Raw genomic sequence first — 19,969 nt, 5'->3', positions numbered from 1 at the left:
AGGTATTCCACCGGGCCATAATACATGATGCCATTGCTGTACACTAAGCGCAAGCAAGGTAGACTTACGGAAGTTTACTTTCAAACCAGCAGCCAGACCAAAAAGTTCCAAAGCCTTCATTAATCTCTGAAGATCTTGTTGCGTATTCTTGGGTATAAAATGAATCATCAGCATAAGCCTGAGCAAGGAAAGTATGCCCAGCAGGAAGCTGTAAGCCATGCACTTCATCAGTGGCTTGCAAAAAATCCAAATAGCAAAGAAAAGGATGTGTGGCAATAGCAAACAACAAGGAACTAAGCGGACAACCCTGGCGAAGTGAACGTCCCAATTTCCAAGAATCTGATAGAGAAGAGCTCAAAATCAAAGAAGCATCACTGTCATTATAGAGCCAATACACAATATTTTGCCACTTTGCACCGAAACCAAGAGAACTCATAGTCATAGCTATATAGTCCCAATGCACAGAATCAAAAGCTTTCTCAATATCAACCTGCAAAATGAGTACATCCTACTTAGTGTATTTGGCATATTCAATGGCAATATAAGCATTGGCTAAATTATCATTGATTTGCCTCCGAGGCACAAAACCATATTGCGCAGGATGCAAACCATCATGTAAAAATCCTTTAATACGATTTGCCAACATCTTAGTCAGAAGCTTATAGATGACAGGCATAAGAGTAATGGGCCTCCAATCAAAGAAAACTTCACAAAGATCCCGTTTAGGGAAAAGCTTAACCAATCCTTCTTTCCAAGAAGATCGTAGTACATCATTTGCCCAAGCTTCATTGATCATATACAGTAATGATTGTTCCAGCTGAGGCCAAAAAGCATGGAAAAATTCCACTGTCAATCCATCCCATCCGGGAGATTTCCATCGACCCATTGAACGTAAAGTATCTTTAAGTTCGATATCAGTGAACGCAGATTCTAATTTCAATGCATCCTGTGGAGAAATAATGGGCTGAACATGATGCAATAAAGCATAACGAGCATTAAGTATGTCAGATGAAGAAGTTGGCGGTTTAGCAAAAAGAGCTGCAAAATGCTGACTAGCAATATATGAGAGCTCCGATAAAGAATGAGTCCATTGACCATCAGATTTTTTCACCCTTCTGATGCATTCCTTTTGTCTCGAAGCATGTAGATTTTTGAAAAAATCTTTGGAAGAGCAACCCTTATCTATGATAGCTCGATGTCGCGAACGTGTCAACCATTTTTGCAATTTTCTCTTATCATTTAGCATGAGGAAATGCTTAGCCTGCATTAAAGATTCTTGTTCATTAGTATTTAAAATCCTATACTGAGCAAGATCAGCCATGGATTGACATGTTTCTTTAGCCTGCAAGATCTGATCCCGCAAATCGGCCATGTAATAACGACCATAATCACAGATCACAGCTTGCATGCACTCAACAAATTGAAACCAAGCAATGTCAATGTCCTCATGCATTTGAAGGGGCAAGGGCTCAATGGCTTGCAAAACCATTTCCTTGAAATCAGCATGCCCAAGATAACTGTTGTTTAAAAGCAACAGCCTATGTTTCTGAAGAATAGAGAGATCTTGTGGCATGTCGAAATAAAGGCCTAACCATAAAGGAGAATGATCAGAGAGTAACATGGAACAATCAATCCATAGTTTGCAAACAAAATCATCATATTGGTCAGCATGTAACAAGTACCAGCGATCCAGACGTGTCCAGATATGTGGAAAAGCATTGTGGTTAAAAGTAAACCCTTGCAGATGAGGGAATACATGTTGCCATAGGTCCAAAATATTGCAAGAAGAGAGCAAATCATTCCATGTTCTGCGTTCAGCTCCAAGCATATGAGTTCTTCCAGTGGAATTAAATTCAGGAGATAAAATCTCCACAAAGGAATGCATTATGGAGCCAGGGATAAGCCAACATTTGTGACCATATATTTGCCCTGTCAGCTGAGCTTTGTGGTGCATAAACTGCTGCAAATTCATAAATTTGTCCATACAATAAACATTGAATGACCATCCATCTGCCAGCAGAATCATTGTAGGCCAACATTGGTTGTAGATCATGCTTAACAAGCATAAAAACTCCCGAGTAATGCTGAGTGCCCGCATAAAATATATCATAACCAGCAAAGTGACCCGATTGACCCACTAAGGTATGCTGATTGTGTTCTTGCACACACACCAGATGAGGCTGCATTTTATGTACATAGTGCCAAAACAACCTAAATTTACTTGGATCACAAAGTCCTCTAATATTGTACGAAAGACATTTTATTGGAGCATCAAACATCAAATCTGTACAAAGGTATATACAGTGAACAGCCAGCAAAATCAATGCTGCATAACAACAACTGAATCAGGGAGAGAGCCCTCGCCCTGAATCAAGAGAGACTCATGCATATTCGTATCAACACACATATCCAAAGCATTTACATCGGCATCCATACTCGAGGAAGCACCTCGAACTACATCTGACCATATTCTAGAAAGCATAGTCGATGAAGTGGAAGACTGTGTAATAGTGGCAGATGCAGTCCAATTACGTGAAGGAACGGGAGCACGACGAACCATAGTAGCTTTTTTCGGAGTTTTCCATTCAGCCGAAGATATTTTATCTTTTCCTTTATCCTTGGGTTGATTAGGCACTGCCAAAGAAGAAACAGCTTGTGGAAAAACTTTAGCTTTTCCTTTCTCTTTCTCCTTTTGAGTATTTCGAGTGGCTTGATTTGTTGGTATCTCCTTAATCTGAGTTGGCTGCTCATTCGCTGAGATGGGAGGTACAGCAGATAACGGCGGAGGATGCAGCAAAGAAGGACATTCAGAAGCCATATGCCCAAACTTATGACAAGTGAAACAAGCACCTGCAAAGACTCCCCAATTTAATTTGAAGTAACGTGCACCCATGCCACGCACATTTTCTACTTCAACAGCAATTGCTGGTGGTTGTTCATGGTCTGTATCCCACAAGATGCAAAATCTGTTTTTGTTTCCTGTAGGACGAGGTACACAAACCACTTTGCCCAGAGTGGCTGCTATACCTGGCAAATGTTCCCTCAAATATTCTGGAAAATCCACGACCTCGACCCAAACAGGACAACGATGCCTAATCAAGGACTGATAGTCCTTGGTCGGGGACCAAGGTAACACATGTACCAACTGTACACCAAACATAAGGGGAGAAGATTCAAGCATCTGCTGCTTATATTCACCATCAGACAGTAATACATCATAAAAACCCCTTGCTGCAAAGTGAACTCCATCTACAAAGGGTCCACCTAGAATGGACTGAATCCATTGAGCTACTTCTTGCGCAGAAGGCATTTTACCTGGAAAGAAGAGAATAATCCCTTTCTCTGAGTATCTACGCAGAGGAGACACAATCGTCGGCAATTTGATCTTATAACTGAAAGAAGGAGGCGGGTCCTTCCATTTGACACGACTGTCTAGAACGCAGCGAACACCAGATACATACATCACAGGCACACCACACACACACACACACACACACACAAAGCTTGAACCACATACGTCACACACACACACACACACACACACACACACACACACACACAAAGGTTATATCCATACCTTCAAACATTTCTTCTAGTATTCTTCTTGAGAGAAACTCCCCAACCTTGGCAAGATTGAGGTGCTGTACTATGTTCGATAAGAATGAGACAACAGCAAGGGAGACCAATAGTACGAGAATATGATGTATTTTTCTGTCCCTTCGAGATTGGTTGTCATCTATATATGCAATACAGACATCATACAGGAAGAAAAGGAAGACCGGCATTGTGGATCCACTGCAAATAGCACCTATGGTTGCTAGTGTTGTCTCCTTCATCTTTGGAATGATTGCTTTTTTGATGGTTTTGAAAATCACTTGAACACTTGCAGTATTTTCAGAGCCACTTTTTGTCGTGTTCTCAATCACAGGATTGCCTTCAAATGGAAAATTGAACTGGTTCCCTGTTCCAATGTAAGGAGATAATGGAGTGCCTAGCACCATGGATGAGAAGGATGCAAAGGAGCTGCGTGCACTATGGTATCCATTTTCATGATCTGAAGGTCTGCCTGCAGCAGATGGATCCCGCATCCTAGGAGAAATTGTTCCATATATTTTGTGTTGGCTAGCCATGGTGTTTGTCCTGCATACAATTGAAAATGGTTTATATAGCTAGAACATGATGAATACTGACAGAAAAATGTACATAGGTAGGTATGTTTACCTTAGAGATTTTTTCACTTGTTGTGACTGGACAAGCGAAAAATATGCTCCATAAGGGTTCTTCATCAATGAATCATGGGATCCTACTTCAACCACTTGGCCCTTCTGAAGCACCACTATAGTATCCGCATGGCATATCGTTGACAGTCGATGTGCAACTACCACCGTAGTACGACTAAGCATAAACCCATCAAGTGCTTCTTGAACAAGTCTTTCCGACTGTGTATCAAGTGCACTAGTGGCTTCATCAAGGAGTAGTATGGCAGGGTTTTTGACGATTGCCCTGGCTATGGCCAGACGTTGTTTCTGTCCTCCTGATAGCTGCACCCCTCTTTCCCCGACCTGTTAATAGATGTAAAACATCAAGTGTGCAATCAGATACTTTCTACGAAAGGATCAAGCTACTGATAAGTACAGAACAGAAATTTCATGATATGGTGGGTCTAAATCCGTACTTGAGTATGGTATCCATCAGGCAATTGAATGATAAATGAGTGAGCATTGGCAGCCTTACAAGCAGCTTCTATCTCTTTCATGGTGGCATCCTCTCTTCCATAAGTAATATTCTCGAGTATGCTTGTTGCAAACAAGGCAGGTTCCTGTCCCACAAGACCAATCCGACCTCGCAGCCATCTTAAGTCCAAATCTTTCAAGTTAATGCCGTCCAAAAAGATATCACCTGCCATGGAAAACGGTTCTTTTGATGAAAGAATACTTCAGCTAATGAAATACATACAAGCACCCGTGTTTGCACTACATGCACAAGTGTGTGTGTGTGTGTGTGTTTTTTTCCAGAAAGGAGACTTCTATTAAGTATGAAAATTTTTACAAAATGGAGATTTCACACCAAGCAAGGTGGAGATCTCAACCAATCAGGAGCCCTGTGCTGCCAATAGGGTCTTGAATGAGAGGATGTGAAAAAGATACCAATGTCCCACTCTCTCATAAACTGGGCGCGCTTCCTCTCCGCAATCCTCAAAGATTGGTCTAGCTAGTACAATGCTTACGAGCGTACATGTGTGTGTGTTTTATTGAAGGGTTAGTCCAGATAGTAGAATACATACAAGCATGCATGTTTGTGAGTGCATGTGTGCACATTTTGCTAAAGGGTTAGTCTAGACCCCAGCTACTAGAATCCTTATTAAAGGGTTTCTCTAGACTCCAGCTAAAAGAATCCATACCAGCATGCATGTTTATGAGTGCAAGTGCAAGTGCTTGTGTGCACATACAATTGAAGGGTTAATCCCGACAGGCTCATGTCTGAGGAGAACCTCAATATCACCTACATACAAAGGGTAATAAGATATAGGTCTATGTTAATGAACACACACACACACAATTATGCTCTTTTGTAACTATACATACTCTTAAGGAAAAAATTTAACACCCCTGTTGCAGATCAGTAACATGAGAATCTAATAAAAGAATACATGTTTTCTAAATGTAAATCTTGTAACCTGACCTAATAAAAAAACTATCTCATGTGCACTCAGGTGATATCTCAAAAATTTTCAATGATGCCCAAGGAAATAGTCCAGCTACTATTACTTATACCAGTATGCACCTTATGGCATGTATGCATGCTTGGATACGTGTACACATGCGTCTATGTGTGCTCTTTCTATTGCAGGGTTATTGTGCATGTGTGCTTGCATGCCAATGCGTACGTGTGTGTGTACATGTGTGTCAGTTTTTTTTTTTTTTTTTGTTGTGTGTGTGTGTGTGAGAGAGAGATTTTTTTACATCCACGAAAGACCCAGACCAAAAGGAATACATGTGATCTGTAAGTGTATGCCAACAAAACATGAATGAGAGAGAGAATTATTCTTTTGCGCTTACCATTTTCAGGGTCATAATATCTCTCAATCAGAGATATGATCGTGCTTTTCCCAGACCCACTTCCCCCGACAAGGGCAAAAACCTTCCCTGCAGGGATTTCTAAGGAAACATTGTCTAGAACCAGCACATCAGGTCGAGATTCATATCTGAAGCTGATATTGTTGAGCTTTATTGCTCCAGTAATGGAAGATAATATTCTGCCCTCCTTGCTATTCTGAATCAGAGGCTTTCTTTCAATGAGTGAAAAGATTTTGGCTCCAGATGCTCTTCCATCTGCAAAGCCTTGAAGACACTGCATTGCGTTTCCCATCGCTCTGCAAAGATTTTCTCACTCATTATCTCCTCCAAGTTGGGTATTCAGTTGACATAATTACTTTAAAACAAGCACAAAAGAAGAATTATGTGTAATTTACTGTCACAGTATTTAGCCGGAGTTTTTACTTTATATAATGGGTTCATGCATGCAAGCACATATGTGCGTGTGTTCAACAGCGAGCGCCAGCGAACACACACATGCAGGTATGTAAACACACTTTTTTATATATTAGTGAAACCACTGCTTCATTAATGAAAGTAATGTACATTCATAGCTGTCCTAGAGTGGGACAGCTACGACTCAGAACAAAAACAGTGGGAAAAAACACACACCCCCCCAGACACACTTTTTTTTTTTTGTAATTCTTATATTACCAGTGGAAAACCTCATTACGAGGTGAAAACCCACAAAACCCAAAAAACCCACAAACAAAACATCATGATACAACTGAGGTCCCTATATAGGGCCCATGGCATTGACTGCCTAGAAGCAGTCAAAGAAGCCCATGTATTGCTGATCGTCTATTTGTTGCAAGTTTCGGTGGTCACGTAGGTGTGTATTGATCCAGAGGAGTATGTCCAAAATGCATTTGATTTCTATTTTCCCATATAGTCCACAATGCCGAAAAAGTAGTCCACCCAAAAAATACCCCAAAGTTGGTATATCGTTGTGGAATCCGAGCAAAAAGCCAGAATGTCTTCCCAAAATGAGCTCCTGGGAATCGCGTAGTACGAAGACGCCCTGAGAGGCTGTCCAGGAGAGCACGGGATAAATCATAATACCATAGCAAATGAGGCACTGTCTCATCACACAGCATGCAACGGCAACATCTTGCTGTAGCGATGTGCCTCTTTTCCAAAAACACACCGACATGCAGAACTCCCACAATGCATCTCCAAAGGAACAATCTTTCTTTCAGTGGCAAACCATTTTTCCATATGCTCCTCAAACAACCACCCCACCATCTATCTATTTTATGCATTATCCAAAGCGCATTAGCATGATCTGCAATCCAAGGAGGAGCAAGCATTTTAATATAGACCCTTTTAGCTGTTAGTTCATGTAACCCGCCAGTCCTTCAAGTGCTCCTCATGATTTAGCAGAGGCACTGGTTGAAGAGGTTGCAAGAGGTTGCGTATGAGATGCCATAGAGGCCTGTAGTGCATGCCCAACCCATACCTCTGACATGCTTCTGCGAAGGAGATGACATAGCCTTCATCATTGACCACGTCCGCCATGAGACGTATATTCTTTTGTGAGAGGAAGAAAGCTTTCCATGGTTCAAGAAGGCCTAACGGAGCACGGAACACCCTACTCCAATGTATGCTTTCCAGGCGCACGGTGTTTCCGATCTCCGGAGATCTTTCATGTCATTCCATTTTCTCTGTTAGCAATTTCCAGCTTCGGCCACCTTCCGCATCGAGAACTAAGGTCCAGCAAAAGTGATCCCAAGGTATACATATGAGGTAACATACTCCACAGGGCTTTCCATTGTATGTAAACTATACTACAAATCTACTTATCCATTATGAGGTGTTAAAGATCATGACCTTGGTCTTTCCAAGGTTCACAGTGAGGTCCCGGTCCTTGCAAAAGGCCCGTAATGCATCCAAATGTCTCTGCAGCCCCTCTGGTGAATCAAAAATAAGAACAATATGATCTGCATACAAGAGGATCGGTATCAGGACTCCTGCTAAATGTGCTCCTGGTCCTCCCTGTCTGTCTATGTAATCCAAGATCTCGTCAATGTATAGACCAAATAGAGTAGGAGACAAGGGGTAGCCCTGCTTCACCCCGATAGTCTGTGTATGATCTCTGAGTCACCTCCTGGAGCCCATACTCTGCCTATGACTGGCTCATAGAGTGTAATGATCCCCCAAAGCATCTATGTTGGCACTCCCATATCTTGCAGTCTCCTCATCAATCTCGCCCGTGGAACGATATCAAAAGCTTTGTGGAAATCCACAAAGCAGCAATATATCCGATGCCCATGAGCTCTCCCCTCCTCAATGATCCCCCGTAGTGTAAAGATATGATCTAGTGTGGTGTGCCCTCTCCTGAAGCCTGCCTACCTTGGTGCTCTGAGTCTCTACTCCTCGGACCATCTACTAAGCTCATGCTACAAAATCGAACCATAAATCTTGGCCAAGGTGTGACCAATCATGATAGTCTTGCAGTTGCTAGGGTCTATGGGGTCACCTGCTTTCAAGAAAGGTACAATAGTATTTGATGACCACCTAGCAGGGAAGCCCTCACATAGAGCCCTGTTAAACATGTGAACCAGTAAAGGGGCAACTGTGTCCCTAGCATGAGAGAAATGCTCGGTGAGGAGTACATCATGATCCTGTGCTCTCCCGGTCTGCATCCTGTCAATAGCATCTCTCACCATGCTCAGGTGAAAGAAGGAAGAGTGTGGGGGACGAGGTTCGGGTGGGTGGGGGAGAGGTGGCTGCTCAGGGGCCAGGTGCCGGGTGAAGTAATTGGAGTCAGCAGGCGATGATCGTGGAAGATCCTCCGGGTCTCCTTACAGTCTCTCCCAAGAAATAGCTGGTATAGCTCTTGCTCAAGCTTGGCTAGGTAGGCTCTCTTCTTTCTCCGTGTGAGACGTCGAAAGATCACTCGTGCCTGCTGAAGAGTGGTGGATCCTAGCACCACCTCCCGATGTAGACAGGCTCGAGTATCACGACATTCCTCGTCGTACCAGCTATTATGTGGGACAATCCCTCTTGGTGATGTAGGAGTGGCTCTGGAGTGCGGGGAGGTGGCTGCAACGGACGTATGGAGGGTGGCTGAGGTGTGTGGTAAGCTCGTCAAGTGGGATGTGGGGGTCGAGGTTGGAGAGGATGCGGTAGACGTGATCTGAATAGATGGAAGAGGTCTCTCTGGTGAAGTGGTATCTCGGGTGGTGATGGGGCAAAGCAGGTGGCTGGGTGGTGTATCGGCCTCAAGGTTGCATTTAAAACCCGTTTTTTATTATTTAGTACTTTTTGGACTTCCGAACGTTTCCAAACGTTTCAAACTTAAAAAACGTTTGTGTTTTAGTTTCTTCTCCCGTGTCCTTTTTTCTATTTATTATGTTCAGCGATCGCTTTGTATAGCTTGTTTGCGCTCATGACATCAAATAGATGTGACATTGTCATTTGATTTTGATTCATCATTTGTTTCTACTATCTACTTGAATTGTTAAATTCCAATCATGGTGTATTTGGGTATGTCTAGACATTGTGAGTGCTAATTTTGAAATTCTTAGAGAAATGCTAGAATGTGACATGTGTTGACATGTCTATCAAAGGATATTAGATATAGACTTCGAGCTTTCTTGACCAATCTCTCACACACAGACACACACATATATATGATTTTAACATTGTAAAGTACATAACGTTTTTGACGTACTTTACTGGTCGGCAACGTTCTATACCACATACTAAACTCGTGCCGTTTCGTACGTTTGAAACTACCTTGATCGACATGTGAGGGAGAAGGCCAGGTATGCATGGTCGGCTGCAACACCGATAGGGCAAGGCGAGATGGTAAACTCCGAAATGAGTGGGATCAAAGAGAGGGATCCCATTAGATAGTCCACTGTACTGGCTCCATGTCCGAAGGGGTAGGAGGTGAAGGAGTTGGATCCATGCCATTATAAATGGCTAGCCTATGAGCCCCGCCGAGGGCTAAGAGATACTCTCCATAGTCTATGCGGGCTGCTATATCCTATGATGTCCGCTCCAGATCCATACCTATCATGTCAATCTCCTGGTACATGGGATCATTTGTCTCAAAGAAGGGTACCTATGCACATGTGGTGCGGGCATTGGAGTCTCCAGCCAAGAGGATGTCCCCTAGACTAGAAAACTTCATAATGTCATCATAAAGGGGCAGGTACGGGGACTCTCCATGGGTGGCATATTTAGAAGTGGAGGGTGCAAAGTAGCACACTCCAATGTAGATGTCCCGGGTCCTCTCTGTCTAGATCCTCACCCACAAAAACCGCGCAGCCTCATCCTGCCCGACCACCTGTATCACATGCTGAAGCTCCTCCCTGTATAGTAAAGCCACCCCTCCCGACCCCCGGGTACCCCTTGCTGTGCGTGGGTGTGGACGGTGAACAGACTCCCATCTATATCCTCTCACCTCTGGAAGCCGACTCCCCTGGCACTGATGTGTCCCTCTGTATAAGACCAAGTCCCTCCCCCTAAATGTCTCCTCGAAAAGACCTGCATCTGTCCTCAAGACGCCATTGCAGCTCCAAACCGCAATCTCTAGCTTGGTCTCATAGGTCTTGCACCATCATTGGGCACGTCGCTTGGTGATGATCACCCTCCCATCTCTATACACTGCCTATTTCCCTGCCTTGTGTGCATCCAAGATGCATGGCATGCACTCCCTCCTGTGTGCCACCTGTGCCAATGTGAGTGTAACTCGTAGCAGCGGTGCCCGGGGGACTAGGGCCTTTGACACACTTGTTGATACCATCAATGCATATTAAAACATTTAAACATGGCCACAGCCTAAACACATATCCATCATCACTTTGCATAAAACATAAAGCAGGACAAAACATCCACAAATGCTGAAAATGAGCTTGCACGTGTGACACCGCATAGAGGCCGGAATGGGCCGACCCCCCCCCTTGGAGTATTTTATTACCCAAGGAGAATAATATCAAGTACAAGCTTTGAGGGCCTTACTCTCCCAACGGGAGATGCCGGATTATCCCTATACAAATGCCATAGCACAGCCCAACACAAGGCTACCAAGCCGGAACATAGGCTGTAGAAATGCTGAGCCAACAATATAATCCCTATATCTCCGTGTGGGTACTGATTCTTCCCCAAAAAACCACGGGTCTTCATGCAATAGAGCTGGTACAGCAAGTACAACTCTCCATTCAGCCGGTACAGCAGGTACAATGGCTGGTACAGCAAGTACAGTGGCTAGTACAGCCGGTACGGTGGCTGGTACAGCAGGTACATCAAGTACAAATGCTGGTACAGCAGGTACAATGACTAGTACAGTAGGTATAGTGGCTAGTACAGTCGGTACGGTGGCTGGTACAGCAGGTACAGTGGCTGGTACAGCCGGTATGATGGCTGGTACAACAGGTACAGCAAGTACAAATGCTGGTGCAACAAGTACAATGGCTAGAAATCATAATAAATGATTAAATACCCTTGCCTTCAGTATTTCTTCGCGATGGAAGCCTCCAAAACAGTCCCCAACAGCCGGTATTCTTCATGGGCAGCCTTCAAGAGAGAGAGAAAGAGAGTAGCCATCATTAGGGAAGCCTTCAACGGTGGTAGAGGCTAGTGTGTAGCAAGAGAGCCTCTATTAATGAAGAGAGAGGGCTCCAATTTATAGATTTGGGCCTCCCATGAGCTAAAATGGCAAGAGAAGGCTACGATGACAAGTGGAGAGCCACACAATAGCTGAAGTGACAAGTGTGAGGCCACTTGTCTCACTTTGATCCACTTTCTAACAAGTGTCAGGCCACTTGTCTCACTTTGGTCCACCTCCTTGCCACATGTCCCAATCTAATAGATGGGTTCTTCCATAAACTTTCTCTCTAAAAATATCCCAACTGGTAGACATTCTGTCATAGGCACTTTGCCAACTCTTGGTATCTGCTCAATTCCAGATGTAATGACGCGAACAGAATTTCCATCGGAGTTCGGCCAAAAATAGCAACTCTCCTAAATTTTAGGAGTGTGGTCCTTTGTATTCTAGGATAATCCCCCATTCCCAAAGCTTGTACTTTCCAAATATTTAGGCATCCTGGAGTCCACCAGACCCCTTTCATACTGGGAAATGTCCAGGCTGGTGACATCCTCCCCAACTTCTTAAAAGTTGTCCGCAACTTTAAGCTTCAAGCCATATATTCAAGATATAATCATGTCCCATCGATTGGGCGAGACGAGACAGTCTCAAAAATCCAATATAACTGAAGAATTCATGTCCCAAAGAAATGGGCGAGACTAAATAAGTCTCCATAATACCAATATCAAAATCATGTCCCAAGATAAATGGGCGAGACAAATCAGTCCCATAAGTCCAGATATCATAATCCATGTCCCAAGATAAATGGGCGAGACAAATCAGTCCCATAAGTCCAGATATCATAATCCATGTCCCAAGTAAATGGGCGAGACAAATCAGTCCCATAAGTCCAGATATCATAATCCATGTCCCAAGTAAATGGGCGAGACAAAACAGTCCCATAAGTCTAGATATCATAATCAATGTCCCAAGTAAATGGGCGAGACAAAATAAGTCTCCTGCCAACAAGACATCGGTCCACATGACCCTTGGCATAGACATAAGTCCCGTCATGTCCACTTTACCACTTGCACTCCGTGTTGGTACTCAGACCACACACCTTGGATGAGAGGTGGGCTCAAGTAACAAGATAAAACAATCACTCGCAGGCATAGGTAACCTGGAGTTCCATAAGCATTTCTGCTACTTGAAAATATTCCGCCTGCCATCATAACACACCATGTGTGCATGGCCGGAATCCACACGGGCACCGCCCGAAAGTCCACAAATGTCCTGCCATGTCCTTGGACTCATATGCATCCACTCATATGATCCATACACATGCCCAGGTATAATACATACATGCATCCGCATGTTTCTAGGCCTGACACGCATCCGCATGTCCCTAGAATATAGGGGTTTGTGACATTCCCCCCGGCTTCTAATCAGTTGACCACAACTGAAAAGCCTCCAGATAGGCCTTCAAAAGATCTGGGTAATCCTCGAAGTAGGCCTCATCCATCCATTTCACATCCAAAGCTGAATCTCCATAGATATAATCCATCCCAATAAAGAGAGCCATGAAAAGAATTCATCCCATTAAAGGGAGCCATAAACAATGTTTCCCTGAAACCATCTCAAGGCAAACAACAACACCTTTCTCCTTGCATAGCTATACAAGGGTTAGTGAACATCAAAAACACTTCATAGCAAAAGCACTAACTTTGCAAACTCAAAGTATACTTAGCTTTTCTTTGCCAGGTTGGTCATGAAGCCAGAAGAAATATCTCGTCACCATATCCTTAAGATATCCTAAGATATATCTCCATATAGCTTTCCTGTAAGCTTGATAATATAATCCACAATATCCATATGGAAAGAGTGCTAAACGTGTGTACATAAAGCCAACTCCATACTTCCAAGATAAATTTTGTGAATTCATAAATCCTTAGATCAAGCTGTCTATTGTTCATGCTCTTGCTTCATAGGCTCTGAAGTGGCTGGCCATGCTTAATAGCAATGATGGTAAGTGTGGTCCCCACTCCAGATCTTTTCTCTTTCTTATTGATAGAAGGAAGCCTCCGCTTCCAAGAAAGCCTATGCTCTGATACCAATGTAACTCGTAGCAGCGGTGCCCGGGGGACTAGGGCCTTTGACGCACTTGTTGATACCATCAATGCATATTAAAACATTTAAACATGGCCACAGCCTAAACACATATCCATCATCACTTTGCATAAAACATAGAGCAGGACAAAACATCCACAAATGCTGAAAATGGAGCTTGCACGTGTGACACCGCATAGAGGCCGGAATGGGCCGACCCCCCCCCTTGGAGTATTTTATTACCCAAGGAGAATAATATCATGTACAAGCTTTGAGGGCCTTACTCTCCCCACGGGAGATGCCGGATTATCCCTATACAAATGCCATAGCACAGCCCAACACAAGGCTACCAAGCCGGAACATAGGCTGTAGAAATGCTGAGCCAACAATATAATCCCTATATCTCCGTGTGGGTACTGATTCTTCCCCAAAAAACCACGGGTCTTCATGCAATAGAGCTGGTACAACAAGTACAACTCTCCATTCAGCCGGTACAGTAGGTACAATGGCTGGTACAGCAAGTACAGTGGCTAGTACAGCCGGTACGGTGGCTGGTACAGCAGGTACAGCAAGTACAAATGCTGGTACTGCAGGTACAATGACTAGTACAGTAGGTATAGTGGCTAGTACAGTCGGTACGATGGCTGGTACAGTAGGTACAGTGGCTGGTACAGCCGGTATGATGGCTGGTACAACAGGTACAGCAAGTACAAATGCTGGTGCAACAAGTACAATGGCTAGAAATCATAATAAATGATTAAATACCCTTGCCTTCAGTATTTCTTCGCGATGGAAGCCTCCAAAACAGTCCCCAACAGCCGGTATTCTTCATGGGCAGCCTTCAAGAGAGAGAGAAAGAGAGTAGCCATCATTAGGGAAGCCTTCAACGGTGGTAGAGGCTAGTGTGTAGCAAGAGAGCCTCTATTAATGAAGAGAGAGGGCTCCAATTTATAGATTTGGGCCTCCCATGAGCTAAAATGGCAAGAGAAGGCTACGATGACAAGTGGAGAGCCACACAATAGCTGAAGTGACAAGTGTGAGGCCACTTGTCTCACTTTGATCCACTTTCTAACAAGTGTCAGGCCACTTGTCTCACTTTGGTCCACCTCCTTGCCACATGTCCCAATCTAATAGATGGGTTCTTCCATAAACTTTCTCTCTAAAAATATCCCAACTGGTAGACATTCTGTCATAGGCACTTTGCCAACTCTTGGTATCTGCTCAATTCCAGATGTAATGACACGAACAGAATTTCCATCGGAGTTCGGCCAAAAATAGCAACTCTCCTAAATTTTAGGAGTGTGGTCCTTTGTATTCTAGGATAATCCCCCAGTCCCAAAGCTTGTACTTTCCAAATATTTAGGCATCCTGGAGTCCACCAGACCCCTTTCATACTGGGAAATGTCCAGGCTGGTGACAGTGAGATCGTCTTCGAGATAAGTCTTTTCTCCTTTTAGTGCCCGCCTTTTGGTAAAGAATGCTTGCCTCGCCTCCAACCCCGCAAACTTGAGGATGAGTGCGTGTTCCTTGGTGGTGTCTTTGCCCACCCTCCATGCCTCGACAAAGGGGATATCAGGGATTTCCAGCTTTCTGCATAGTACTATGGCGTCCTCTTTCGGCGAGGCTCGTTCCTTCCATCCCACCACTCTCACATTCAATGCCCTAATCTTGCTTCTTTTCTCCTCTTCGAGTGTGTCATTGACGATGTTTGGGGATGATGGTGGGTTCCGTTGCTTCTTGGCAACCTCAATCCAACTGCCCGCTTCTTCCACTTGTTTGTGTGTCTTCTTAATCATCTCGGCCCATGTAGTTTCCTTGTTTGCCTTCTTCTCCTCTTGTTCCTAGAAGGTCTTCGTTTGCTCTATAAGTGTATTCAGCTCATCATTGAGGGATAGTTGAATTTATCCTCCTTCGAATTGAGTACGTGCCCTCAAGGTCTCGTTTTCCACTTTAAGGATGGCGACTTGGGCCTCTAGCTCCGTGATTAGTGAGGTATGGTGGCTGGTTTTTGCGTCCAACAATTGGACCATTTCCTCTTGCATCTTGCTTAGCTGAGTTGCCATGTATACCTGCGTGTCTGCCTTCCACCTATCCATCTCATCACTATCCTTGTTCTCCCTGAGCTTCTATTGTAGGTGCTCAATGTCCGTATCTTGCATTTTGCATACTTCTCTCGTGGTGGTCAGGCATGTTTTGATATGGGGGTCACCAATCTTCTGTGTGCTCGCCCAAATCGAGGGAGAAAGAAAGAGAGATATTAAGCGTCCACTAATTGGGTCCTATGAGACCAAAGTGATACAATAATGTCCATGGCATATCTCATCATGGAATGGAAAATAAAACAGAAACAAAACATAAACATAGCTATCTCACTGGGGTGATACAAAACTGTCCATGGAAACTCATCATGGAATACTAAGAACATAAGAAACATGAGAGCAACATCAGCTTCAAGAGAGAGAGAAAGAAAGAAAGAAAGAAAGCTGTATTAACGTCTACTAGAGGCCGAACTCGACCTATGAGACAAATCAATGTACAACTGTCAATGTCTTCTGGATGTCCAGAAAAAAAAATGGAGAGAGAGAGAGAGAGAGAGAGAGAGAGAAAAGAAAGAAAGATATATTAAGTGTCTACTAAAGACCCAATGGGCCTACGAGACCAAAGTGATACAATAATGTCCATGGCATATCTCATCATGGAATGGAAAACAAAACATAAACATAGCTATCTCACTGGGGTGATACAAAACTGTCCATGGAAACTCATCATGGAATACAACATCAGCTCCGAGTAGATGGTATACCACTCCCCTTCTTGTTTCTCAGTGTCTTTGCAGGATTTGGAGTGATATTATTCACACCATTATGGCTACTTGGGCCAGAATCCAGGGATCTTCGAGGGCTGCGGAGAGGAAGCGCGGCCAGTTTATGAGAGAGTGGGACATTGGTATCTTTTTCACATCCTCTCATTCGGGACCCTATTGGCAGCACAGGGCTCCTGATTGGTTGAGATCTCCACCTTGCTTGGTGTGAAATTTCCATTTTGTAAAATTTTTTCATACTTAATAGAAGTCTCCTTTCTGAAAATAAAAATAAAAATATCAAGCATGGGGCTAATGAGTATGGCCGAGAGGTCTCCCTCAGCTATGTCACGTGGAAAGGTAGCTCAATGGTGGTGGAGCATGTCCTGGATCTGGAGTTGTAGCCAATTTTATTCATTCATTGTAGAGGGGTATCTTTTCCATGTATCCACATGTGAAAGGAGGTGGTGTGTGTGAGTTATCCCATAAAACAAAGGGATTGTAAGGCCTTGGTGCTTTTGTATAAAAAGGGTATTTTCCTAACGTTGAAGGAGGAATACAATCCATCATTTATCTTCGTTTTGTAATTAGGCATTGAGTTCATCTACAGGTAGAGTAGATTTTTCTGATACTGTTGGGGAGGGAAAGCTTCCATTGCTTTCCCTCCCCAGAACCTTTGTATTCGTGTTTTGGCTTTATTTGTTGCTCATCATTTGGGTTTTGTTCTGCTGCTCATCATGGTTGTGTCTTAGTTTGTTCTGCTGCTCATCGTCTGCATTTCATTCTTCCCATTTGCAGCCAACTCTACCTCGCCACCAACCGTGTGTCCTCGCTGTGTCTTTGTTGATGCTTGCATCTACTGTTGGCACCTTGTTCCCTCAGGCTCCTTTCGCTTCTGTGTTCGCCCTCAGGCCTTTGGTCCGGTTCTCTTGCTCGTGGCTCACCGGTCGACCACGTGGGTTCGCCTGCATTATCGGTGCACTTCACGCTGTTGCTCAGCGCTCTTCCTTGGCTACTGCCCAAAATTCGTGCCACACCTGGTTTCTGCCCGGAACCCAAATTGCTTCCCCTTTTCAGCCTACCTCTTCCACTTTTCCTTAGCCACGCATCACTGTATCACCTCTACTCATTCAACTATCTGCCTCGCCTTTCTTCCCGTTTCTCGCTGCCCAAGCTCGCCACCTTATGCCACGTACTGTTGCTGCACCAGTCTCGCCCCCTAGCCCTTCTACTCCTTGCCACCCTGTTTCTCCGCCCCTACTTCCATAGTCTTTCTTCAAGAAGAATTACAGCAGGCAATGCTCAGAAGAAGCTGACACTAAGGTGGTGAGCAGAGAGTCGTGGTGGGAGACCAGGAGCCTGCAGTGCGGAAAGCAGCTTGCTTACCTCTGCCCTTGTCATTGCCACCACAGCAGCACCAGCAAAGATTTCTCGACCATCTACTGATGGCTGTGAAAATCATCGACCTCAAATAACCATCTAGGCATGGAGTGGACGGAATCAAGCCAGGTGACAACTTCATCAAGAAAACTTGCTTCAGCTTGCCACTCTCTCTATGCAAAACATCTATGGACATGCTTGGTCTAGGGTTACCTTGGTGCAAAAGTTGGCCTGTTTCCAAGGACGATCATAAGGGCACAAGTTCATCACATATGCACAACCTTCATCGTGAACAAGACAAAGGCAAGATGCTGCTAGTACCAAAATAGAGTTGGCTGCCCTGCACATGGAGTTCCCCTTTGACAAGGGCACCATGCTTTCAGTCACTCCTTCGATGCAATTTCATGCATACATTTATATAGTCTTTTCATATATGTGTTTACAGTTTTGGTGGTTGAATGGTTGGGCATAAAGCTAGACTCGAACATTTGTGTATTGAGAAGTCTTAGGAGCCAAGAGGGCAAAGGGTGCGACCCACTCTTGGTGCATTAGAATAGAAGCCAAGGGGGCGGAGGGTTAGAACCGCCTTGGTGCAGTATGGAGAAGATGGCTTGGTGACATGATCACTTAAGCATGACTCCACCTTCTCACGCTCACATGGTTGATGATGGCTATTTTTGTTTTTTGGATTGTGGTAGTTCATGATTGTACACATGTATGAAAACTATGCACTTGTTTTTTATGTTTTGTTCACCGGGACGGTGAACTCTTAACACCCGGGGCACTTGTAGAGGGGTATCTTGTCCGTGTATCCACATGTGAAAGGAGGTGGTGTGTGTGAGTTATCCCATAAAACAAAGGGATTGTAAGGCCTTGGCGCTTTTGTATAAAAAGAGTATTTTCCCAACGTTGAAGGAGGAATACAATCCATCATTTATCTTCGTTTTGTAATTAGGCATTGAGTTCATCTACATTCATTTTATTAATTTTCAACATATTAATAAAGGGAGATAATGGATCCAGATGTTGTGAAGAAATAGGTCCTTAGTCACAAAAATGTTATAATGGAAGAGATGATGAGATTATGTACATGGATATTAATATCAAAAGCAGCAGAACTTACTGGCCAGCATAAACTATGCTAAAAATTGCTGTAATAACATAGCCAGCTTGGGTCTGATGTCCAGTTATGAGCAGTCCACCAAACCAAAGTAAAAGTGCCCATGAAAGATTTGCACTAGCTATAAGAGAGCCTATTCCGAGACCCTTCACCATTCCTCCTTTCTCACCAAGTTGAGTCTTTTCATTTAAAGCCTCTGTAAACTTTTTAGTCTGCTTCTTCTCACAAGTGAAGGAATATACAGTTCTGATTTGTGATGTGGTCTGCACATTATATTGAGATTACCAAAGGTTAAAAAAGACATTCTCTCTCTCTCTCTCTCTCTCTCTCTCTCTCTCTCTCTCTCTGCCCCACAGAATAGTTGGTACGACGATGAGTGTCGTGAGACAGGGCACAGCTACAGCGTAAGATTTCCATTGGGACTCACACGCATGGACAGGGCAGGATGATCTTTCGGCGCCTTGTGCGGACGAAGAAATGAGCCTACGTGGCTAAGTTAGAGGAAGAGATCTACCAACTCTTCTTGGGGAAGGACAGCAAGAGGGCATGGAAGATGTTACTGGAGAAACAGCCTGGTACTCCGATTATTGCACCTAAGGCATGGCATGCTTATGCTAGAGAGCTATAAGATGCACCAGGACAGCCCCCCACCCCCCATCCACTGGGAGCTAGACAGGCTAGCAGCACCTTTTTTACTATGTGGACGGTGCTAGATGCGATAGACAGGTTACATAATGGAAAGGAACAGGATCATGATGGGCTAGTTGGAGAGGACTTCTCATATGCGCGCGATACTTTGGCTCCGCTGATCGTAAATGTGTTTAATCGTGCCATTTGTGAGGGTTTCCCGGCAAGCTGGACAAAGCATATCATTGTACCACTCTTTAAGAGTGGGGACCCCATGGTACCAGGCAACTATAGGACGATCATGA

General features: G+C 44.1%; 1 protein-coding gene across 1 annotated transcript in view; it reads right to left on the bottom strand.

Annotated features, from left to right (window-relative positions):
* The window catches only part of LOC147629698 (ABC transporter B family member 19-like), a 91,242-nt gene that overhangs the window by 35,280 nt on the left and 35,993 nt on the right, over positions 1–19,969 (bottom strand). The window contains exons 5-9 of the mRNA XM_086811239.1: positions 19,041–19,300; positions 6,060–6,373; positions 4,676–4,899; positions 4,222–4,562; positions 3,578–4,140 (exon numbers count right to left, since the gene is read on the bottom strand). Of these exons, the coding sequence (XP_086667365.1) occupies positions 3,578–4,140; positions 4,222–4,562; positions 4,676–4,899; positions 6,060–6,373; positions 19,041–19,300 (1,702 nt within the window). The remainder of the gene's footprint in view (positions 1–3,577; positions 4,141–4,221; positions 4,563–4,675; positions 4,900–6,059; positions 6,374–19,040; positions 19,301–19,969) is intronic.

Source organism: Cibotium barometz, chromosome 17 (genome assembly GCF_041138505.1).
Source record: "Cibotium barometz isolate CiBa-2024 chromosome 17, ASM4113850v1, whole genome shotgun sequence".
In the NCBI taxonomy this organism is placed as follows: Eukaryota; Viridiplantae; Streptophyta; class Polypodiopsida; order Cyatheales; family Cibotiaceae; genus Cibotium; species Cibotium barometz.
Note: the sequence above shows the minus strand (reverse complement) of the source record. Positions and strands in the feature narration are given on the sequence as shown.